This window comes from Equus quagga, chromosome 3 (assembly GCF_021613505.1).
Source record: "Equus quagga isolate Etosha38 chromosome 3, UCLA_HA_Equagga_1.0, whole genome shotgun sequence".
NCBI lineage: Eukaryota > Metazoa > Chordata > Mammalia > Perissodactyla > Equidae > Equus > Equus quagga.
The window spans coordinates 68,449,621-68,475,262 of record NC_060269.1 but is presented as its reverse complement, the minus strand read 5'-3'; the positions used below and the strand labels follow the sequence as shown (position 1 = coordinate 68,475,262).

At 45.9% G+C, this 25,642-nt stretch overlaps 1 protein-coding gene across 1 annotated transcript in view; it reads left to right on the top strand.

Moving 5' to 3' along the window:
* The first annotated feature begins 5,252 nt into the window (after window positions 1-5,252).
* Window positions 5,253-25,642, top strand: part of LOC124236763 (tumor necrosis factor receptor superfamily member 10A-like) — a 32,257-nt gene continuing 11,867 nt past the window's right edge. Inside the window, exons 1-4 of the mRNA XM_046655736.1 lie at window positions 5,253-5,276; window positions 8,404-8,678; window positions 18,939-19,039; window positions 25,077-25,174. Coding sequence (XP_046511692.1) covers window positions 5,253-5,276; window positions 8,404-8,678; window positions 18,939-19,039; window positions 25,077-25,174 — 498 coding nt within the window. The remainder of the gene's footprint in view (window positions 5,277-8,403; window positions 8,679-18,938; window positions 19,040-25,076; window positions 25,175-25,642) is intronic.

The following is a 25,642-nucleotide window of genomic DNA, read 5'->3' as shown; positions in this document are numbered from 1 at the left end:
CCGTTTTAAAGTTAAGCAGCCTAAAAATCCTCATCAGCCTCAGGTTCCCACCTGATGGTGGCCACTTCTAGACACAGACCCAACAAATCTGCACCCCTGTCGGACGAAAACCACAGAGAATGCCGACGGCGAGAACCGACCTCTCAGGATACAAAAGCAAGATGAAAGGAGAAACTCCTCTGCTTTTGTTGGTGATCCATAGCAAAGTTTGTCTAAGTGGATGCCTTTCTGGTGAGAACCTCAGACTCACCTGTCTGTGAGGTCAGCTTGAACAACCAGCTTATGAAACTGTATTAGTCTGCTTGTGTTATCATAGCAAAATATCATAGACAGATTTATTTCTGACCATTCTGGAGGCTGAGAAAGTCAAGATCAAAGTCCTGAAAGATTCATTTCCTGGTGAGAGTTCTCTTCCTGCAGCCCAGTTTCCTCCTCTGGCTATGAGAATCAGTCTTCTCTGAATCAGAAAATTCCCTAGGACAGAGGTTAACGGCAGCTGTATTCTCCAGAGCTCTGCTTTAGTCAGATAAGGAAGTTTAGATAAGATTTGTTCTTGCATTTGCTATAACAAATGTTTTCAGTTTAAAGCAATCTTTATGCCACTCTGGTGAGCTGTTGGTCTCTTCACTTCTTTCTTCTCCAGTCCTGTGGGCACATCTCATCCTCTTTAAGGGGGTTTTGACTCCAATTACAGTGTTGGGGGGGTTCTCCACATCACCCAACAATTCTCTGACACCAGCTGCGTGTGCTACCATTCAACTCAATTCTGACACTATCTACCTGGAGATAACATCAGATTCCATAGGTTAAGGACTCAGTGCCACAAGCCTGTCCCTCGCTTCAGATGCCAATCACAAGTCCAGACTGTCACCTGTGCTTCTACCTGAGAGGTTCCCACGACCCCCTCCTTGGGTTTGATTAATTTGCTAGAGCAGCTCACAGCACTCAATGAAACATTCTTTTTACTAGATTACTGGTTTACTATAAAGGGATATAGCTCAGGAACAGCGGGAAGGAAGAGATGCATTGGACAAGGTGGGTGAGAATGGGGGCAGAACTTCCACTCTCTCTCCAGGCACCACCTTCCCAGCACCTCCACGTGCTTACGAACCTGGAAGCTCTCCAAAACCTCTCCTTCTGGGTTTTTGTGGAGGTTTCATTACTTTGGCACGATTGATTAAATCATTGGTCATTGTGGTTAAACTCAATCTCCAGCCCCTCTCCCCTCCCTGGAGGTGGTGGGAGAGGGGATGAGACTGCAGATTTCCAACCCTCAAATCACACGGTTGGTTCCCCCAACAACCAGCCCCCATCCTTAGGTGGTTTAGAGATTTTCCAAAGGTCACCTCATTGACATAACAAAAGACACCTCATGGCTCCCATCACTTAGGAAATGCATCACTTAGGGCTTTAGGAGCTCTGTGCTAGAAACAGGGATGAAGATCAAATATATATTTCTTATAAATCACAATATCACACTCTTCCTGCTGAATCACTGCAAAAAGTCTTTCGTTTTGACAGCTGTCTCTCTCCTGCACTCGCCCTGACGATCCTGGAGGAGCTCTGGAGTCTGCTCAATCCAAACCACTTCCCAGGATCTGTGATCCTCCTCATGGAGAGGGTCCAGGCACCAGTCAGGTGGCTTTTGCTCCATTCCTCTGGGCCACTGAAACCTTTCTCACACTAATGGCCATTTGCACTACCTACTAACTGAAAGAATTAACCTAGGGAAATCATCATAGATTATAAAAAGATTTGTGTTCAAAAATGTTCCTTGCAGCATTATGCAAAATGTCCAACACATCAAAAGAGTAGAATATCCTCTATATGATTCTGATTGAGTAAATGATGGCATACCCATCGTTGAAGCAAATAATCAATAACCATTCTATACATAAGAAAGGTAAAGTGAATTTTACTTGAGCCCAGCTGACGATTATAACCCGGAAAGGCAGTCTCCACAAAGGAAGACAGCTCTCTGGAGAAGGCCGGTTTTCAGTAAAATTTTATGCCTTTTTAGAACAAAGAAGATACATCAAACATGTCCAGGATACATATTTCTCAAAGTTTCAAAGAGGTGTTTAGTCACAGATTAGCAGGTCAACATGACCCCAATGTCTGGGAAAGGAAACATCTTCAGAGGAGTACTGATACTGGTGTCATAGGAAAGGAAGCATGCATCCCTATCTTCAGAGAGTGCATTCTTCACTTTGGGCTGTTTCACACGTCCTTTACTTTTTTTTTTTTTTAAAGATTTTTTATTTTTTCCTTTTTCTCCCCAAAGCCCCCCGGTACATAGTTGTGTATTCTTCGTTGTGGGTTCTTCTAGTCGTGGCACGTGGGACGCTGCCCCAGCGTGGTCCAATGAGCAGTGCCATGTCCACGCCCAGGATTCGAACCAACGAAACACTGGGCTGCCTGCAGGGGAGCGCGCGAACTCAACCACTCGGCCACGGGGCCAGCCCCTCACACGTCCTTTACTTTAATGGTTAAAGCAGATGTACAGTGTGTGTTTGACAGGGCGTAAGTCAGGCTTCTTTAGTTCACGTACAGTTCAGGCTGAATCAAGTTTAAGCCAAATTAGCCTCCCCATGTACCCCAGTATATGAAAATTTCTTATCACCGTATAGTGTAATGTTAGGTAGTTATTAAAATAATGTTGTTGCAGGATAATTGATGAGATGGAGTGTGATCGAAATATGGTAGGAGGAAAAACTGAGATTATTAAATAGCATGTATATTTGGTGATTTTTAAGAGAAGTCCAAAATTTTTTGGTAGTTTTCTCTCCAAATGATATAGCTGGGCATAGGCTGGAATCAGGGACTCACCTGTAGTGGACAGGACACAACAGAAGTGGCAATGTATGACTCCTGAGGCTGGGTCATAAAAGGCGTTGTGGCTTCCTCCTTCCTCCTTCTCTAGGGTCACTCCCTCTGGGAAGACCAGCTGCCCTGGCGTGAGGATTAGAAAGCACTCCTGTGGAGAAGTCTCTGCAGCAAGTCACTGAATCCTTCTGCCGAGAGCCAGCAAGAAATGGAGGCTTCGGCAAGAGCCATATGATGAGCCCTCTGGGCAGCAGACCCTCGGCCTCAGTCAGTCCTGGAACTGACCGCAACCCAACTGGCATCTTGACCACAAGCAAGGAGAGACCCCAAACCACCAACATCCAAGCTAGGCCGCTCCCCGCGCCTGACCCCCATGAACAATTGGATTATAAGTGCTTGTGGTGTTAAGCTTCAGTGTTTTCAGGAGGTGTGTAGGCAGCGATAGATAATTATTACAATATACATGATGCATTGAGGACAAGGAATCATCGAGCCATCCCAAACTCACTCTTTCTTCCATCCCTTTGACCTTTTCTTCTGTTCATTCATGTCTATGTCCAATGAAATATACTAACATGTTAAGGTAATATATCTAGATGATGGGAAAACAGTGAGACTTCTGTATATATATATCATTTTAATCTTCCACAGCAAACATGTCTAAGTTAAAATATATAATAGATATCACTTAAAAATATACACTGCTCTGCCTTGTCTATAAGAGAAGCCTCTTTAGAATGATAAAATTTACCTTAATATAAAATATTTCAACAAAACACATACTTAGATATAAGCACTACCTTGAGCAAGACTCATTTTTTTAGGTCATGAGACAGAAACGTTTTTGAAAGGGGAATTCCAGTTGGATTCCTGAAGGGGCAACTGCTCACTGACATTGATGGTAATTGCAGTTGTTCAGCAATAATAGAATGAATTTATTCAATGTTACCAAGTGCTAGGTATCCAAATATACCTAATTTAATCTTCATATCCTGCTTTAGAAGTAATCAGTATAACACTGTTGTCATTTTGACTATCCACTGAACGTGCCTTGCTTTGCTTTAGAAAAAAGAAAAATAATTTCCAGACTTTCTGGTTTTGCTTTTAATAAAAGAATTGCACAGTCGTCCATCTTGCAGCAGGCCAACCAAGAAATGCATCCTGGCCCAGGTCTCCCACCAGGGTCTGGAGTTCTGAGGTGGGGTGGGAAGGTCTTGCTCTGGAGAGTCCCTGGGTGCTGACAGCGTTACAGGACTTGGTCACAGGTGTGGACCATGATAGCAAAATGGAGTAAGGCTTCTAAAATGGAGCTGAGAGGGCTTTCGGGAAGCGGGGCTTGTGCACGTCTCCACCCAGATGGAATGTAACTTGTGAAAAGTGTTTCACTGCTGTCGCCCAGACTTCTCAAGAAGTGTGCGTAATCTCGTAGATAAGAACTTGCTGCGTGGAGATGGCTTGGCAACCAGTCAGGCAGAGCCGGGAGGGAACAGCTGCCAGTGTCGTCACAAATCTTGCAAAACACCCTGCATGATTCGTCACTTTTGGCCTTTATAAACCCCCGCCTCCTTTGTTCTCCTCAGAGCACATTTGAGTTTCTACTCAAATCTGTGTCTCCTGAATTGCAATTCTTGATACCCCACATAAACTTTTTGCTTCTCTTGTAGTTTATGACTCTTTTATTTGTTGACACAGGGTTCGGGCAAGCTTGGCTTTAGGCCAAAGCACCTGATGATGTTTTCAACTATTAAAGGATGTAAAATGAAAGTGCGCTGCTACACCCTGTAAATTTTACAAGCAGAAACTTATGATTGTGCAGAGTATTGGAAAAAACAGAAAGCATTCTCCAAACAGCCTGGATGCACAGGAAGGAAATTGCACAGTGGGCCTCTTTGTTTTTGTTTTTCCTCTCCCATTTCTAGCCAAGAGCAAAGCAAGTCCTTGGAAGCACTAGTAAGGGGCTGGAGTTGAGCACTAGTATGTGTTAAATCCAGAAGGGTGGAGGGGGCCAGGAAGGTGGAAGAGCAGGTGCGGCTGAGCTGTAAACGATAAATGCAGCACCATTCTCCTCATAGCACTGCTCTCAGGTATAATCCACATAACTTCGTTCTCAATCTGTTCCTTCCACTGGTCCTGTTAAGGACGAGAGAGTGGGCCCATCTTGCCCACTGAGCACCTCCGTGCTTGGCCTATCCAAGCTGCCCTGTACTGTTGAATCAGGCCTGCAGCCCAGCACACAGGGCACCAGACGCACCCATTTAGCATGTTTCTGCTCAGTGGCTGAGGATCACAGCCCAACAACCATGAATCCTGTTCTGATTCTAGGCTCACTCCTGATTGCATTCTCTTTCAAAGGAAAAAGGTTTTATAACAAAGATTCTTTCATATTTTAAAAATTTTTGCATTGTCGTTTTTGAAATGTGTTGATGATGTCGTCACTGGTCCCTGACATTGTAAGGGAGCTTGTTCCCCCCTGCATTGTATCTTCCAGTCCTCTCACAAAGCCCAGCTCTGCCCCCCCTTTCTAACGCTGCACTTTCCTCAAGGCCGCCTGCCAAGTGCCTCTCACTGGACAGGCTGCCTCCCACCGTCCTACCTGCACGAGGAAAATGTGTTTGCGAACAGGACTCTGGAGTCGGTGGCAACAGCCCGCAGACAGCAGAGGCCCCACCCAGACACTGGAGCATGAGATAGAGAGGGGAGGAAGTGAGGAGGGGGATGGACAGGCTTCGGTAACTCCACGCCCCGGCAGACTAAGGAGATGGGGCAGTCCAGGGTGACTTGTATACGTGTCTCTGAGCCCGGTGACAGGAAGTACAGCATTGCCCAATATGAATGGTGAGCCAGGATTGTGAAATCAGGGCCCTGTTATCATTGACAGAGATGCCGAGAGTCATGAAGATAAACAATACGTGAGTTTATTTATCTATAAAATAGCAGTTGAGCTCCATCATCACAGCTAGGCCACCTGCCTTCTCATCAATTCCACTTTAGTTTGAAAATAAGAAAAATAGCTGTTTAACAGGCTCAAAATGTTCTGTGATGTAGAACTTTAAGTTTATAAAATTACAAGGGCAAAGTCGATTTATCGGAATAGACATATGTTCTGGTAATCAAAGTCCTTAAAACACAGACTGCGGTAGTAAAATATAGTTCTTTGCTTACAAGTAAAATCTTCTCAGTAATTCAATAATGAATTGATCATTACTTAACAAACAATTAAAAATTTCTGTGGAAAAACATGTCACCTGGGTTATCTTATTTACTAAGTACTTAAATTCTCTAAAAAGGAAAGGGGAGACTGTCAAAACACTGATTTTTTTCTTAAGGATTCAAGGTTTCTTATGCCTGGCGCTCTCGTCTATTCTGATCGTCACCCAAGGTAAACTGACTTCCCCTCGTGTTGACTCTGGAAAGCGAACCCTCATGGTGGGGGCAGCCCCCAGAACCTCAGCAGGGTCCTCTTACGCTGGGCCCCTCTCCCCTCTGCTCCTGCGGTCCCCACTTTGAACGGCCCCCTCACAGGGAGGCTCTGCCATTGGTGGGGACTCTGCCTGGCAGCTCCACCCACACCAGGAGGGCCTGTGCGCTTTTCAGGGGCAGGAAAGGTTCCAGGGAACGCTTCTGCCGTCAGGCACAGAGTGGGGCCAGGGGCCCACACCACACAGCCTCCCACCAGTTAGAGCACCAGCTCCCCCTCGCTGGGGCTTTCCCCCCAACTCCCCACTGCTGTCTCACTCAGGGCACTTTGTGGTTCTCTGCTCTTCCGCCACCCAGGGAATCTGCGCAAGTGCTGAAAAGAGTGAGGTCACGTGGAAAAGTAGTCAAGATGCATTGTTCAGTGAAAAAGCAAGAACTTGGAGAATAAGTGTGAAGAGTGCGAATCCATTCTTTTCCATATATTCTACGGCTGGCTAGTGTGTGCTAAGAAAATACTCAGAAAGAAGTTATACGTGGGGTTAGATACGGGGATGTTAATGTTCTAAATTGCCATTTTCTGGGTTGTGAAATACTTTGATAAGAAACACATGCACATTTGTGAACAGACGATTCCAGGGTGAGAACCAATGTGCTCATTGAGCTTGGGCGTCCTCCTCACTCTCCCAGGCACTTGCTCTCGGGGCCACATCCTCCTCACTGAAGCAGGGTGGTGGACCACTCCCTCCCTGCAATGCATCCTTGGCACCTTCTGGTGCCAGGGCGGCTGGCGGCGCTGCGCAGACCATCCTCGGTCTCCTTCCTGGAAGTCCGCATTCTTTCTCTACACCTTCGCACTCCCCAACCCTGCACAGCACACAATCCAGACCCTGGCTTGGCCCCTTGGGCCTGGCAGGCGCATATCCGACACGGTCCATTAAGTTCGAGCATTGCCCACAGGAGGATGCTCCTGCCCCAGGTCTGTGGGGAGTGGAAGAAGCTTTCTCAGTGTCTGTAGCACTCTGCATCTGATGTCGTCTTCCACCTACCGTCACTGCACCAGGGGCGCTTTGTGTTGTTCAGGAACCAACTAACCTGGGAGTCTAGGAACCTTTTCATATGACCTGACTCTAATGGTCTCAAGCTGGGGTGCTCCCTGCACTGCATGTGGCACAACCCACACCCCAGCCGGCATGGTTAACCCCAGGGGCAGGTGTGTTGTCCAAGGTTAGACAATTGGACCCTAGTAGACACAAGACTTGGGGTCAGGCTGCAGAGGCCACTCCCTGGTCTTCCTTCCATCCTTTGGGCTTCAGTACTATTGCCCCTGAGGCCAGCACTGGAGAGAGTGTGCCCTGGGCCCGTGAAACCTCCAGAAGGCCCGTCACTCTGCGAGCACAGCAGGCAGGACCTGGGTTTGCATGGCTTTCAGAATACTGGACTCCCCCTGCCCTGGGCCCGGTGCAGCTCTGGCTGTTTAGGAACTGAAGGAGGGACCTGATCCTCCTGGGGACATGCATCGGGCATCCAGTTTCAGGTGCCAAGTAGTTTCCTATAGTTCTGCTTCCCAAAGGCTTCAAAGCATCTAACAGAAGGAAAAATCGGGAAGGTTGAGTTCCTCCGCCTTGATGACACCAGGAGCAGTAGGGTGGAGGTGACATTCTACTGGCATAAAACCCTGAGACCGAAAGACGGACGATTCACTCACAAGGTGTGATGAGGAGCTGGGGAGGATGTGGAGGACTTCTGGTGACCCTGTTTTCTGACCCTCTCCTTGCTCCATGCCACTGCGATGCTAAGATCCAGCCCCCTGGGGAAGCCTTGTGCTGGGACAGAGCTGCAGAGAGACCCTGGAAGCAGGGCCATCCCTGCTCCCAGTGAATAAGTCCCTGGTTGGGGCTGGGTAGGGTCAGGGGAGGAATAGGAGCGAAGCTGACAGTGGGCAGAAGGACATAGAGGGGACAGGCGGTAGGTCAGGACTTAAGAGCCGGACCTGGGCAGTGGCAGCGTCCCAATCTCACTTTCCTGTTCACAGCAGAGAGCACAGCGTCCTGGAGTCCCCAGTGTCTTCCTCCTCCCGAAATAATCAAAACCGCTGGGCCTGGGTAGCCTCCACAAGGCAGGGGTTTGTGCCACATCCCCTTTCCACTTCCCACGGTGCAGGCTGACGCACAGCCGGCACTCAGAGCCCAGACGCGCAAGGATGTTCCCGTGCCCCCACAAGATACACAGACGAGTTCCTGCAGGGTGACTCTGCCAGATTTCAGCCAGCGGCAAACCCAGCGGCGGCAGGAACTCGGAGCGCTCCCTAACCTCGCGGGGCAGCGGGGACCCAGCGCCCTGGCCGCCTGGGCGCCCCGGCAGGGCGCGCGCCAGGTCCCAGGCCGGCGCGGGGCCCCAGGACCCGTATCTTCTTCGTCTTGGGTATCCTGCTGCCGGTGAGTCCCTGCCGCGGTTCCTGGCTCCAGACGGCCGGGAGAGGGCAAGCAGAGTGGGAGGATATGGCAGGGTTCCTTACCGGGTCACCTCTGGCTAGGGCACGTCCAGGCAGGTCGAACTCGGGCAGATTCGAGGGGAAAAGCCAGATCTCGGCCTAGCAGAACGGGCATCGGCAGAGAGGGAGAAGGGTCCCCATTCGCCGTCCCTGTCCTTGTCTTGGCTGGTCCGGAAGTAAATTGCAGAATCGATGGCGCAAAACGGGTTGGAAACTACGTAGCAAGCATTCAAAGTGCCTGATCCCTTTTTTGGGAAGGCGAGGAGTGGGAGGTATATTTAATTTTAAAACATTCTCATTGCAAATCTGTTAAATGTGCAGCCCTGGGGTGGCCCCGTGGCCAGTGGTTAATTCGCGCGCTCCGCCGTGGAGGCCCAGGGTTTCCACGGTTCGGATCCTGGGCGCGGACCTGGCACCAATGGTCAAGCCACATTGAGGCAGGGCCCACATGTCACAACTAGAAGGACCTGCAACTAAGATATACAGCTATATACCGGGGGGGATTGGGGGAGAAAAAGCAGGGGAAAAAAAAAAAAAAAAGATTGGCAACAGTTGTTATCTCAGGTGGCAATCTTAAAAAAAAAAGTGCAGCCCTGACAGGTCACTTTCCCTCTGTTGTCTTCCTCACCTTCCAGGTCTGACCTCCAGCGTCCCCAGTTTTCCATTCTTCTCCTGTCCTGCACAGCCACGAGCCCAGGGCTCTGTATAAACAGCTAATAATCCCACAGCTGGGACCTGGGGCCCTGTCTTCCTGCCGAAGGTGGTGCGAAGTTCTTGCTTTGATTTCTCTTTTGAGACAGAAAAGCAGCTAGTGGCGAGCTTGGAGATGAAACTCAATATGGACAAAAGTGCAGCTTCAAGAGTTCTTTCCCATGGTGATTAAGGCTGCTTAGATGTAAAAAAAAAATTTTAATGACAAACCAAGGTTACAGGAATAGTGACATTTTAAATGTTTTTGTTTAAATAATTAATACTAAATTCAAAAAAGCAGTCATTTTGTGCTCATAAAATAATTCCAGAACTTGTTTTTAAAATATTTTGTATTAAGTGGGATCCACATTTAACGCTGCTTCGAGAATGGCTCCATTTAGTCAGGACCTGGTGGCTCGGTGACTGTAAGGATACCTGTGTCGAGAAGGTGAAAATCTAATGTTCACGTTTTGGGGAATGACGTCCCAGTGCTCTAGTCACCCCTCGAGAAGTCTCGCCTTTTCTACGCATTTACGTGCTTGACCATTCTTGAAACTCTGAGCCAAGAACAACTTACATTCGATTTTTAAAGTACCTTAAGATTTATCTTATTTTTTAAATAGTGACATAGTGTCTTATTGCTTGCGTGAACTACGGTTTATTGTACTTTCCCCTCTTATGGATAGCTGTTTCAATTATATCCTATTTATGTTTTTGCCAATTCCAGCAGCATTGTAGTAGATACCTTTGTAGGTATCAAATATCCATATAGCCATGTTATGTAATTACTTGCAAGTGGAATGGTTGAGTCAGTGGGATAAATAATTATAGACTTTCTTTTATTTTTATTTTTTTGCTGAAGAAGATTCGCCCTGAGCTAATATCCATTGCTAATCTTCCTCGTTTTTTTTTTTAAATCCCCAAAATCCTTATTTTTATTTTTCAAAGCTTTAATGAAAGATAATTTTACTAAAAGGAAATGTCATCATAAAATTGCCACCTTATTAACCAAGACACTACCACAGTACCAGAAGCTGATACTTCACACAGCTTCATGGACAGCTCACTCTCTATAGAACTTTTGATAAGTCATTCACTCAACAATATTTATTGAATATCCACTAGTGCCAGACTATAGTGTTAGCTTTCAGAAGGCAAAACTAGTTTTTAAAAACAAAATATTTACATATTACAATTCTGTAGTTAAGACTTTATTTTATGCCTTCTTATATATTATTTTTCTGGTTCTCTATGGGATGAAGGGAAAACATTTCTATTTTATAAAACTAGGATCCGTAAAATGGCCTCCATTTTACAATTGTGAAGTGTTAAGGTTCTTTTGAAACAGGAGGACCAATATCAAACACTGCAGGGAAATGGTTTTCAAATGTTGCCTCTAATGGGAAGTGACTACAGAGATGTCACTGTACACATTTTATACTGTGGTTTAACATACTGAAATTAGAACCCTGATAAAAGCAAGGGCTCAACAGGGAAAAAGGAAGATTTAGCTAAGTCTTCACTGAGGTAAGAATTCAGTTCAGTTTTAGAATTCTTATAAATTCTCCATTCCTGGACAGACTAGACTGTCCAGTCACCATCTTCCTTAATATAGCATGTTGTTATTATTTGTACTAGGATTAGGATTATTTGGTTCACAAAGGTGAAAGCAAATTAATAAAAATTTTAAATTTACACAAAATCTGTAGGTCACAGGTGAAACCTTGACTTGTAAAGGGCAATTCATTAAGGAGTTTAGGAGTTTTTCAGGTCCAATAGCAGGTTCTAAAGGGGAAGTCCACATAGTGAATATGCAGTGATTAGGGCCTCTCCAGGAATCCGCTAAGGTAGGCAAGAAAGGGTATGAGAACTGGAGGTACTAGAAATTTCTCCCCAGCTGCCTGCCACCTCAAAGAGACTTATTATCCACAAAAACCCTAGTTATTGTGAAGAACATACTACCCCTAAAGTATGTTAAAAAACAAGTCTGACTAGTGACTATGAGAATAGCTGTTTAAAGAGTTGATATATTTTAAAGACTTTATTGCCCAGCAATCAAAAGTAGTCAAACATTTATTTTCCTATATAATTTACTGTGAGGTGATCAATGTTAAATAAAATACTAATTTTCATCATTTCATGTCGTCTTGACCAATTCTTCATTTTTTCCTTCCAAAATGTGGTAACCTGTGAATTATCAGTAGATGTAGTTGCTTCATAAATCATAATTACTTGAGGCAATGAAGGATTTTTCAACAGCACAGCTAAGGACTTTGACATTCATCTGCAGCTACCTATAAACTTATACATGTTGTTGTGCTCCTAGTGGTTTTTTCAAAGCCATCCTCTATGACAAGTTTTTGGAAAACATTTATCATGACCTTCATTCATCTTCAAAATTCATAGGCTCTGGTGCACCTGGAAGAGCCTGGGATGGGGCCGGCAGGTGCCGCCACCGGGCCGCATGGCCCAACGAGCCTGAGAGGCCCGCCTCTTCCTCGTTTTTTGCCTGAGGAAGATTGGCCCTGAGCTGACATCTGTACCAGTCTTCCTCTATTTTGTATGTAGGACACCGCCACAGTGTGGCTGACGCGTGGAGCAGGTCTGCGCCCGGATTCGGGCTCACAAACACTGCCGCTGACAGAGCACGTGGAACTTTAACCACTGGGCCACAGGGTTGGCCCCCTAGAATTTTTTAGATACTGACCAACTGTCCCCCAAAAGCAGGCCGCACCAATTTACATTCCCACCGAGTCCACAAGCGCTCCTGGCTCCTTACACCCTTGCTGCATTCAGCTTTAATTCTTTGCTCGTCAAGAGGTAGAAAGCGGTGGGCCACAGAGTCGTGGTTTTGATTCCTCGGTGCTCTGAGAGATTTCAAGGCTCCATGAGCTTTCTGAGACTGGGGGCCGATGACCAGGAGACCCAGATTAGGCAGCAGGGGAGGGTGACAGGGGGACTGGAATCCCAGCTCTGCCCTTGAACTGTATCACCTGGGGCCAGTTGCTGCCCCAGCCCTGCCTGTAACGTGATGGGGCCCATGTCCTCGGGCTGTTGAAGGGGGACGTCACGGGGCCCAGTGCTGAGCTCCTTCCTGGCCCCGGTCCTTGTCTGAAGTGCTGGCACGGCCCCATTTCCGTTCCAGGTCTTCCGCGCAGGCTTCCACCTACTTCTATCAGAGTAGGAACTGTGAGGCTCAGCGGCTCGGAAGCTCACTCAGGCTTGTGAGTCCTGATGTTGGAGCTGGAGACAGCGGGTCTGCTCTGCTCCTTTCCAGCTTTGGGACCCTGGTGTGGCCCCCGCTTCCCCAAGTGTGAAATGGGGAGGAGGTGAAAGTCTGCAAGGCCCTTTGTAAACCACTGAGAGCCGTGAGGGCACCTGTGGGAGGACAAATCACATCCTCAGGGTGGGGTCAGTCACTGTGGTGCTGGGAGGGTCACAGGGTACATGGTGTGCAGCCCAGCAGTGGCTGCCACCTGCTTGATTGGCACCTTGCTGTCGGCTCCCTGAGGTGGAGGCAGGAGCTTCTGAAGGACACGGGGGAGAGAGATGCTGGAGGGGGTCATGGAGGAATGCAGAGGAGCCCAAACATCAAGGGATGACAGTGACGGCATTGCAGGGCCACAGGCCTGGTGTGTCCAGATGATTCTGTTGTCCCTCTGCTGAGGGTCTTGCACAGGTGCAATTTGAGGGGCGAGCGGGAAGCCTATCAATCTGTGTGGCTGCAGTGGCTGGTGGCCCCAGGCCCTGCTCAGAAGGCCTCCGTCCCTGTTCTTGGGCCACTTTCCCTTAGCCAGGGATGGAAGAGAAGGGGGCTCCGCCTTCCAGGGCAGGGTCGGGGAGCGGGGCAGTGACAGGCACCGAGCATGTGCTGTTGGGCAGATTCGGTCCTGCCATGAGCATCTGTTGTCCTGTGTAGTTTTCCTGACAAGCCCGGGAGCTGGGCATGGTTTTCACGTGTCTTTAATGTGGAGGAAACGAGATTCAGTAGGATGGTCTCTGGCATTTTGGCCTGGGAACAGCATCTCCTGCCATTCCTGTTCATGTGTGCATGACAAGTGGGGAAGGGAGGGAGGCTCTGCCTTGACCCTAACACCCCAGGGCGCCAACGCTTCAGACGAGCAGCTTGGCCCTTTGGGGGAGACGAGGTAATTACGGTATACAGATGAGAGACTGCAGCTCAAAGAGGAAACGTGTCCGGGCTGGGACTCAAGTCTGTAGAGAGGAGCTGAGAGGAAGACGGCGAAACAGGAATGACCACTTTTAAAAGCAAGATATAGGGCCAATCTCAGCATTAAACTGGAATTTCACTATTAGGTCATTGGAGTTTAGTTGCCTCTTAAGGATTAGTTAACAGTAAACTTCTGATAACCAGACAGCACCTCTCTTACGCGGTCTGTCCCTTCTGGCGGATGGGCACATGGACAGTTCCCAGCTCCGGTGAACCCCGGTCCTTGTCCAGCCTGCTGATTTCCAGGGGCCTCTTCTCAGCCGGGACGGGTCCCTCTCGTGTGTGCACAGATCAGCGCTCATGCAGATGCTGGATGGGCCCCTCTGTGCGTTTCTTTGAGCAGCTTCTCCTTCTCCAGCTCCCTGCCCTGCATTCGGCCTCTGGGAGGTCTTATCAGGGTCTCCTCAGCAGAGGCCCTGGGGCTCCCGTTGCTCCCCTCCCTGGGCTGCAGCCTGGAAACTCTCCTTGGCCAGGACACTGAGGCCGTCTCTGGGCTCACCTCCTTTGTGTCCTGGGGGAGGACGCTGTTATTCATCCTCCAAGGAGTGGGAACCTAGGGGCCCTCGGGGAGGGAACAAATGACCTGTGTTCATCCTGTGCCTGGGAGCTGCAGTGTGGTGGAAGAGATGGGACGAGGGACCTAAATAATGAAGAAGGCAGTGTGAGGGAGGCGTGAGACCTCGCCCCACTTTCCAGAGAGGCCTCCACAAATTTGCTCGGACAGAGGCAAGGCCTCGGGTTGTGGTATCGCTGGTTGGAGGATTGGTGTTGATTAAATCGGCATTGAGGGTAATGATTATACTAACACAGCTTGTGCTTAAATACAACACTTACCATTTGCCCAGCTCTGTCCCCGTACTTTATAGACTTATTAACTCATTTCATTCTCACAACCCCACTATGTAGGAGCTGTGATTATCTTTGTTCTCTGATGAGCAGTGTGAGACACAGGTTAATTCGGCGACTTGCTGGAGGTCACCCAGCTCTTTGGTGGAGGGGCAGGCAGGCGGGTGAGCAGCCCCAGGGGCAGTGACACCAAGGGTTGGGTCACTGGATCCCCCATTCACCCAGTTGAGCATCTGGTGCTCGTCTATGAGGCCTGGAGTAGGCTGGCCCAGGGTGTGTCCCTGAGAGGCCATTTAGTGCGGCCTGTCATTTCAAAAAGGGTAGCATGAAGTTTAGAGAGGAAGGAAAGTGACTGTCCCAGGATCATGCTGCTGTTTAGTGCCTGGCCCTGACTAGAAGCCAGGTGACTTGACTTTCAATTCAATTTCTTACTGCAGTTAAAAAGCAACAACCCATAAACCTCTGAAGCAGATCTCAGGCCTAGGAAGATGCTGAGAACTCAGGTGATGCTGATGTCTAGACTCCTGAGGGTGTGAGGGTCACACTTTGCTGTGGAAGTGTCTCTCTCGTACATCCCTGGTGTGGAGGGCCAAGGCAAGGAATCAGCCCCACCCCAGGCCCCGCCCCCAGTTCATGACGCGTCTCTGGAGGAGGCAGGGTCCGTGGAGCCTAGGCAGGCCAAGTACTCCACATGCCACTGCCTCTCTTCTTGTTTTCCTTCTCTCCCTTGATCTCTGGCTGCACCCTTGGTCTCCTTCAAGTAGAGACAACCATAAACTACAGACCCCCTCCCCTTCCTCTTGGTTTTACATGCACCCCAATACTTTGACTTCATACCTGTCTGTGAGGAATCTTTTGCGGTTGATGACAAGGTCATTATCTTGATGTGGTGATGATTTCACAGGTGTGTATGTCTGCCAAAATTGATAAATGGCATGCTTTAATCATCTGCAGTTTATTGCATGTCAACTATATCTCAATAAATCTACTTTTAAAAGACTTTAAATAGATTGCAACAGTTGATTATATATTTTAAACTCTGTAACAACTGCATATAAATAATGGAAATATTTATAGATGAAAAGCCAATACTGAATTAAAATGGAATTCTAAAAAGTACATAATTAACAGTAAAGTATGCAGGGAAGGAGAAACTGCAAAATAATAGACTGGACAAATTCAAAATAAATGGTAAACTTGTAGACCGACTTCAACCTCATCAGTTATTACATTGACTGTAAATCCACTGAGCATTACAATCCAAAGGTAGAAAATGTTAGAAAGGATGAGAAAGCAAGAGACGCAATTTAAAAGCAAGACACAGATATACTGAAAGTAGCTGAGTGGAAACAGATGTACCGTGCAGATAGTAAGCCAACGTGTTGTGGCTATCTTAATAGCAGATGAAGTTGATTTTAAGGGAAAGAATACTCCCAGAGGTAAACAGGGACCTTTTGTAGTGCTAGAAGGGTTAATTCATTAGTCCTAATAATCATAAACGTGCGTGAACCTGGTAATAGAGCTTAAATATACATGAAGCAAAAAACGACAGACTGAAAGGGAGATTATAACACCCTTTCCCACACAATTGATGGAACGATTAGATGAAAACGTCTGTAAAGTTATGAGAGGTCTGAGCACTGTCAACCACCTCGACTTAATGGACATTCACAGAGCAGACGTGCAACATCTACTGAAGACTCATTCTCTTCTGTGAACACGTACGTTCCCCAAGAGAGACCACATTCCGGGCTGTAAAACAAGTCCAAATAAATTTTCTAAAAAAGCAAGATATAAAATCAGTAACCCAAAGATCCATATTGACTAATCAGCCATACAAAATAAGTGTAAATTGGAACCAAACGAAGTAACAAGGAGGAGTGGAAATCAATGAAATAGATGAAACAATAAAAAGAGCTGGCCAAGCCAAAAGTTCGTTTTCTGAAGGGATCCGCTGAATTAATAACCCCCTAGCCAGGCTTACAAAGAAAAAATAAAGAGAACACAAAATGCCAGTATCAGGAGCTAATGGGGGTATCATAACAAAACCTGTATCTTTAAAAGGATAGTAACACGATCTTGTGAGCAGCTTTATGCCAAAAAGTTCAATACTGTGGACGAAATGGACAAATTCCTGGAAAAAGACTACTTAGCAAAATGGCTGCTGCAGGAGCAGATAGTCTGAGCTGTCCTGTCCCTGTTTGTGGATTGGCGTCCGTTATTTAGAGCCTCATCCCCAGCTGAGCAGACGCAGGTGGTTCCCCCGGTGAGGTCTATACAAACTTATAACAGAGAGAACACCAATCTTACACAAATTCTGTCAAAACTTTAAGGAGGAGGAAACACTTTTTCACTGCTTTATGAGGTCAGTGTTACCCTGATACCAAAACTAGAGAAAGACATTACAAAAAAGAAAAATACTGATCAATATCCCTCCTAAGTATTGATGTGAAAACCCTTAGCAAAACAACAGCCAACCAAGGTCAGCAGTGCTTATGGGAGATGAAATATCATGACCAAGTGGGGTGAATCCCAGGGATTTAAGTTCAAGTAACATCTGTAACTTAATCAGTGTTATTCACTATATTAACAATGTGAAGGAGAAAAAGGACGTAAAGTTTGATAGATGTAGGAAAAGCATTTGAGAACATTTACCCCCCTTTCGTGATGAAAGCTCTCATGATGTTAGGAACAGAAGGAAACTTCCTCCAACTGTTGGAGGGGGCATTGCAGGTTAGGATGAGCCGGGAAGGGGTACAGAGGTGTGAGGGGATGTTCTGTGGTAATGCTGATGTTGTCTGATCTAGATAGAGAGTTCGGGCTACACACATGTATGCATTTATCAAAACTCACTGAATGGCACACCTAAGAACCGTGTATTTCCCTGAAGTTTTGCTGTTAAAAAAACTAAACTAACGGGGCCAGCCCAATGGCGTAGTGGTTAAGTTCCCACACTTGGCTTCTGCTGCCCAGGGTTCGAGGGTTCAGATCCCAGGCAAAGACTTACACACCACTCATCAGGCCATGCTGTGGCAGGCGTCCCACTTACAAAATAGAGGAAGATGGGCACGGATGTTAGCTCAGGGCCAGTCTTCCTCAGCAAAAAGAGGAGGATTGGTAGCAGATGTTAGCTCAGGGCTAGTCTTCCTCAACCAAAAAACAACAAAACAAAAAACTAAACAGGCATTAACTCTAGTTAGTAGAATACATGCTGAAGTATTAAGAGAAGGGTACTGATGTGTGCAACTTCAGTTGATCATAGAAATAAGATAAATGAGTGGATAGAAAAATAAATACATGATAAAGCAAACAGGAAAATTTATTAATTATAGAATCAAGGAGGCAGATAGAGGATGTTGATTGTATAAATCTTTAAACTTTATTGAATGCTTTAAAAATTTAAAGGGAGGAGGCCCAGCCCAGACAGGGGAAGGCTCGGTGGTCACAGGTGAGCTGAGCTGTCACCCAGTGATTCACAAGCCTTCACATGGGAGAGGGCTGCGTTTTACTGTGGTTAGACCCAGGCCGTTGAACTGGCTTCAACATAAACAGTTTTTATTTTACGTCCTTTCCCTTGAACTTTAACTGTCTACTTTAAAATACTCCCAAATTGAAGAAAAGTTGCAAAAACTATTCAAAAAAAATTTTCTTGAATCATTTGAAAAATAGCTGCTCAAAAATAAACACTGAGTAACAAGTGTGTACTTTCTACTAACAAGGCCATTCTGCCCCGTAACCACAAAGCAACCTTCCAAATCCGAAAATCATCATCAGTACATCGCTGTGTCTCATCATGAGAACCTACTCAAATTTCTCCAGCTGGCTCCGTGATGTCACGTATAGCACAGTGGTCCTGGACCAGATCCGTGTGTTGCCATGTCACTCCTTCTGTGACTCTTCGGTATTTACTGGGACACTGAGGACTCCTTTGAGGCAGCTTCTGAGGTTGCTTTTTAAACTGGAATTTCATTATTTAACATTTAATCTTGCATCTTGATCTCTAAAAGTTTGCATATCGTATAACCCTTAATTGTAAAAATGTGTGTGTGTGTGAGAGAGAGACAATGAGTATTCTATACATATGGTCCAACAGTAGAACTGAATGAGAAAATGTTAAAGAAAACTTCCTCTAGTGAAGGAATCACATAGAATTTTTGTGTTTGTAGAAAAACTTTCTATTATTTGCCCACATTTTCTAGAATAAACATGTTTTATAATACGAAAAAAAGATAAAGAAGGATTTCACAAGTTTATGATACTTGGTTAGCCCCAAATGGTGACGAGGCAAACATGAATGCACACGAGTAAGTGTTTAGAGCTGGAAGAAGAAAGGTCCCAGCTCTGTTTTTGGAAATGAGGTTAAAGGAATGTGAGAAGGCTCCTGGGAGGGTGAGAGTCTGGAAGCCACTCATGCCCATCCCTGCTTTGTCCCTGCAGGTCCCAGCTGCCTCAGCCACGACCACCGAGCAGGACCGAATTCACCGCAATTAGCCGCCCCTCTGGGAAGTGCAGCCCCTGGAAAGGGTTGTGTCCACCAGGTACTTTTGAAGACTGATCTCTAACCCTTTACCCGCCCTGCCTCCACGCCCTTCCAGTGTTCCATTCCTGCAGTTCCTGGTTCTTTATTCCACAGGTGCCTACTGGATGCCCTCTGTGTGCCAGGCACCGTGCTAGGGGAGGGCACGAGGCCCCTGCCCTTGGGGCTCTCCTTCTGGGATGGTCCACACAGAGGATGCATGTGACAATCAGAGGCATGATAAGAACTGTTACGGACCAAATTGTGGCCCCCTCACCTCAGATTCATATGTTGAAGCTCTAACCCCTAGTTCCTTAGAAGGTGTGGGTGTTTGGATATAGGGTGTTTAAAGAGGTGATTAAGGTAAAATGAGGCTGGTAGAGTAGGCCCTATTTCAATCTGACTGGTGTTCTTACAAGAAGAAAAAATTTAGACTCACAGACAGACACTACAGGCACATGTGCAAAGAGGGAGGGCCCACCATCTGAAGAGGCAGCAAGATGGCAGCCATTTGAATGCCAAGGAGAGAAGCTTCACAGGAACCCACCCTGCCGTGACATTGCTCTTGGAATTTCAGCTTCCAGAACTGTGAGGAAAGAAATTTGTTTTGTGTAAGTCACTCCGTCTGTGGTATTTTGTTATGGCAGCCTAGCAAACTAATGTATTTTTTGGTACCAGGAAGTGAGGTGCTGTTGTATCAAATACCTAAAAATAATGTGGAAGTGGCTTTGGAACTGGGGAACATATAGAGGTTGGAAGAGTTTGGAGGTGCATGTTAGAAAAAGTAGAGATTGCCTTGAAGAAACTGTTTTCAGAAATGTGGATGCTAAAGGCGTTCTGGTCTCAGATGGGGGTGAGGAACGTGGTCTCGGATGCTGGAGAAAAGGCAGTTCTTGTTACACAGTGGCGGAGCACTGGGCGGAATTGCGTTCTAGTGTTTTGTGGAAGGTGGAGCCTGTGAGTGACGAACTAGGACGTTTAGTTGGAGATGGCTCTTAGCAAAGTCTTGAAGGCACAGTCCTGTTTCTCCTTCCTGCTTATAGTAAAATGTGAGATGAGAGAGAGAAATTGAAGGAATTGTCAAGTAAAAAGGAACCAGAACTTAAAGATTTTGAAAATTCTCAGCCTATCCATATTGCAAAAAAAAAAAAAGAGAAAGTGTGTTCTGGAGAAAACACCAAGGTATAGTGGGATAATCTCTCCAAAAAGAGACTGTGGCTGTGTCTCAAAGATTCAATTATGCATCTCAGCAGAAGCCAGCACTAGAGATGGGGTTATACCAGCAGAAACACTGCCAGCTCGGTCTGAAGGAGACAAGACGGAGATGGGATAAAATGAAGGAAGGCCATCAGGCTTCTGGAATACTGTAGGACAGGACGATAGAGCCGTCCAGCTACAAACATGTGTTATCCTTTAAAACAGGGAAGAATGCCTGTGGAAGTGGTTCAGAGATCAGTAGAGCTGCCGCCTCTGCCACGGGCCCAGAGGGCACAGGTCCGGGGGACCAGACTGCCTCCTTCTTGGTTCCAGAAGGTGAGGTCACCACTTGGTTTCCATGAACTAGGCCGCTGCCAGGGCCTCGGGGACGGACCTCTGCCTGGGGCCAAGGGGGGGGATGCACTGCCCCAGCAGGTGTGGAAAGTGAGGCTACCATCCTGGTGGGCCTAGAGGACTAATTATCAAGCCAAAAAGAATTATTCTCCAGTCTTAAAATCTAACTGAATTTGTCAAGCTAGATTCTGGGCTTTCTTGGATTTATAACTTCTTTCCTTCTGATTTCTCCTATTAGAATGGAACTGTCCACCCACACCTGTCTCACCAGTGTATTTGAAAGCAGATAACCTGTCTGGTTTCACAGATTCATGGCTGGAGAGGAATTTTGCCTTAGAACGAATCATGCCTTGAGTCTCACGCGTACCTGGTTCGATGATATTTAGATGAGATTTAGGACAGAGTTGATGTCGCAATGGGTTAAGACTTTTGGGCTGCTGGGATGGGGATGACTGTATTTTGCATGTGAGAAGGACATGAATTATGGGGGTCCGGGGGGACGGGTTATGCCTGAAGTGTGTCCGTCCAGGATTTAAATGCTGAAGGCCTAACCCTCAGTACCTCAGAATATGACTCTATTTGGACACACGATTTTTAAAGAAGTGAGTAAGTGAACACGAGGCCATTAGAGTGGGCCCTATTCCAAGCTGATCGGAGTCCTTATAAGAAGAGGGGATTTGGAACCTCAGAGAGGCACCGGGGCACATATGTGCAGAGAGACACCACGTAATAAGGCAACAAGATGCATCCATCTGAAAGCCCATGAGGCAGGCCTCAGAGGAAGCCATCCCTGCTACTGCCTTGATCTTGGACTTCCAGCTTCCAGAACTATGACAGATTTCTGTCATTTATGCTACCCAGTCTGTGGCATTTTGTTAGGGTCACCAAGCAAGTTGCTACACAAATCGTGAAGGATGATTGAGTGATGTGTGAGACACTGACAAGGTTGGTGAGGCCTCCCAGGGAGGGTGACTTTGGGCTGACAACCATAGGTGGGCAGGGCCAGGGGTGCTGAAAGCCAGAGAGAGTGCTCCCTGGGAGGGCGCTGCAGGAACTGGTACCTCGGGGGCAGGGGCTGGGGGTGTTTGAATAGAGCCAGAAGGCAGCCCGGGTGGGTGGAAGGGCAGGAGTCAGAGTGACAGATGGGACCAGATCACACAGGGCCCTGGATCTATATATATTTATTGTAGCTATTTTCTTAGTGGTCACCTTGAAGATTACAGTTGCCATCTAATTTTGTAACGTCTTAACTCGAATAAGACCCACTTAGTTTCAATGGTATGTAAACACTCTGCTCCTATATATCTCCATCTCTCCTGTGTATTTTTATTGACATAATCACATCATTGTACATTATGTGCCCAGCGACATAGATTTATAATTATTCTTTTTAAAATTTGCCTGTTAAATCATAGGGGGGAAAAGGAGAGTTACAAACCAAAAGGACTATGATCCTGGCATTTACATTCGCCCATGTAGTTTCCTTTGCCAATGTTCTCTATTTTTTCATATAGCTTGAAGTTACTGTTTGGTCTCCCTTCATTTCAGCCTGAGGGCCTCTCTTTAACTTTTATTGTAGAGAAGTTTGACTCATATTGAACTCCATTAGCTTTTGTTTATCTGAGAATGTCTTAATTTTTCCTTTATTCTTTAAAGATTATTTTCCTGGATATAGAATTCTTATATGACTATTCTTTTCTTTTAGTACTTTAAAATATGTTATCCCATTGCCTTCTGACCTCCATGATTTCTGATGAGAAATCATCTGATAATCATACCCAGGATCCTTTGTTCTTAATGAGTTGCTTCTCACTTGCTGCTTTTAAGATTCTTTGTCTTTATCAATTTCACTGTACTCCGTCTTAGTGTGAATCTCCTTGAGTTTATCCCACTTGGAGTTCATTGAGTTTTCTGGATGTGTAGACATGTCTTTTTATCAAATTTGGGAAGTTTCTTCAAATAATTGTTTTCTGACCCCTTCTCTCTTTTCTCCTTCTGAGACTCCCATGATGACTACACTGATATGTGTGATAGTGTCCCACAGGTCCCTAGGTTCTGTTCATTTCTCTTCATTCTTTTTCTTTCTGCTTTTCAGACTGGTTAATTTCAACAGCCTTTCTTCATGTTACTGATTCTTTCTTCTGTCTGCTCAAACCTGAAGTTGAACCCCTCTAGCGATAGCAAAGACTCAAGGAAGTAAAGTGAAAGGACAGACAAAGGTTTTCCATGAAAATAGTAACCAAAAGAGAGTTGAAGAGATTATGTTATTATCGACAATACTTGAAATTATAATATGTTATGTATTTGTATATTAAAAGAGACAAAAAGAACATTGCATGTTGATAAAAGTTTCACCCATCAAGAATGCATAACAATTATAGACATATATGCATTTAACATCAGTGTCCCAAAATTTATGAAGCAAAAATTTACAGAATTGAAGGGAGATACAGACATTTCAACAATAATACTTGAATACTTCACTACTCCTCTTTCAAAAAGATGCTAGAATGACTAGAAAAAGGATCAAGAAGAAACAGGGGACTTCATTAATACTATAATCCCATCTGAAATGGTTTCTTAAAAATAACACTAAAAGCAGAGGCAACAGCAAAAAATAGACAAATTGATTAAAATTGAAAGCTTTGTTCATCAAGGAACACTGTAAAGAGAGTGAAAAGATAACCTACAGAGTGGCAGAAAAGATTTTCAAATCATATAATTGATAAGGATTTAATACCCAGAATATATAAGGAAATCTTATAACTCAACAACAAAAAGACAAACAATCCAATTGAAAAATGAGCAAAGGACTTGAATAGACATTATTCCAAAGAACATACATCAATGGCCAATAAGCACATGAAAAGATGCTCAACAGTATTGGTCATTAAGAGAATACAAATCAAAATGATAAAGAGATACCACTTCACACCTTCTAGGATAGGTAATAATTAAAATGGGAAAAAAATCAAGTGTTGGAGAGGATGTGGAGAAACTGCAACCTTTGTTGGGAATGTGAAATGGTATGGCTGATGGAAATAGTTTCGTGGTACCTCAAAGAGTAGAGCATAGACTACCGTATGGCCCAGCAATTCCTCTCTGGGGTATTCGCCGAAAGAACTGAAACAGAGACGAACAGGTAGTTATATCCCATGTCCACTGCAGCATTTGCGGCGGCATTTGTTTCTGCTGCAGCATACCCTCCCTCACGTAACAAACTGCAGCATTTGCTTCTCGGCAGAAACAGCCCAGTGTCCATCAACAGAAGAATGGGAAAACAAAATATGGTCTATACAGATAATGGAATATCATTCAGTGATTAAAAAAAAAAAAAGAATGCAGGTATGGTACATGTTACAACATGGGTGAACCTTGAAAACATTGTGCTAAGTGAAATAAGCCAGACACTAATGGACAAATGTTGTGTGATTCCACTTAGGTGAAATATCCAGAATAGGCAAATTCATAGAGACAGAAAGCAGTTGGGAGTTGACCAGGGGCGGAGGGAGGAGGAAAAACGGAGAGCTATGGTTTAATGGGTACAGAGTTTCTGTTTGGGGAGATAATTTTTTGGAACTAGGTAGTAGTGATGGTTGCACAATATAGTGAATGTAATTAATGCCACTGAAATGTACACTTAAAAGTGGTTAAAATGGCAAATTTTACCACAATAAAAAAAAAAGAGAATCAGGAAAGGGGAGAGGTTGATCCTTCAGGGGAGGTTGAGGTCTCTCGCTGGAGATGATGGCTGGGCTTCTGGACACGGGCCCCTCCTCTCAGAGCTAGAATCCTCTCCACTCCAGGGCAGCCTCGGGCCCCTTCACTCTGTATCACTCTTTGACCCTCTACAGGTCTGACCCACTTTTCCCTTATCTTCCTCCCGTGGCAGATGGCATGAGCTTTCACTGCAGGCTGTCCTCTCACTGTCCTGTTACTTCTGCTCCCGTTTGATTGTGTCATCTACTGACCGTGAGCTCGCTGAGATCAGGGATTAGGGCTTGCTTCTTGGAGCGTCCGAGGTCCAGGGTGGTGCTGTCCAGTGCGGTAGTCAGTGGGCCCATCTGACTTTTGAGCACTTGAAATATGGCTACTCCGAATCGAGCTGCGATAAAAGTGAGAAGGGAGAAATATACTCTAGATTCTAAGAGAGGTTATGAAAAAATAACGTAAAGTATCTCAATGTTTTATACTGATTGATGTTAAAATGATATTAATTGGGATATATAAGGCTAAATGCATTATTAAAAATAATATGACCCTTTATTTTTGCCTTTGTAACATGGCAACTATAAGTTCGTATTTCCTATTGGATTAGATTGTAGCTCTGTTGGCAGCGCTGGCCTCAGGTGTGCAGTGGGTGCAGAACTGGTGAGCTGACTGATGCCAGTGGAGTGGATTTCCGTTAGGGGTCCACAGATGGCTGAGAGAGGCATTCTCTGGCCACCACTGCCAGCCTCTTGGAATCCTGTGGGGATTCACTCACCAGCTTTTCTCTCCCTTCCCAGGATCCCATGTGTCAGAAGACAGTAGAGATTGTACACCGTGCACAAATGGAGCGGGTCACACAGTCATTCAGACGCCTGCCCTGCTTGTTGACTTTGTATGATTTGCAATCAGGTACAGAACATGTGGACCCCATGCCTACAGTTAGGGTGCCGGGTGATGAGATGCGAATTGTATCGAATGGGGAGTCAGAAAGCTGATTTCTAGCTCAGCTTGGTCTTCATCATACCCTGTTTTGTGACTATGTCTTAGGTCAATAAAATAAAATGAAGACAGAAATTATTTTTATAATGTATGCCATACAGTAGGGAAATCTTTTAGACCATCAGTTGGAAGGAGGGTAATAATCTTTCCCTTGAGAAGGAGGCCAGTATAGTCACAACAGTGAACAGGCCAGGCCTAGTGGAGAAGGCTAGGTTTGAGCTGAGACGTCAGTCTCGTCAGCGCCAGGCCCTCCTTAGCCCTCTGCTCTGTGCTCCTGGAGGGGGCTCGACTCTCTCAGCCTCGTGGCCTAAGGCTGCCCTACGTCTGCAGCAGGACCAGGTTTGGGAAGTCACCCAAGGGTTCC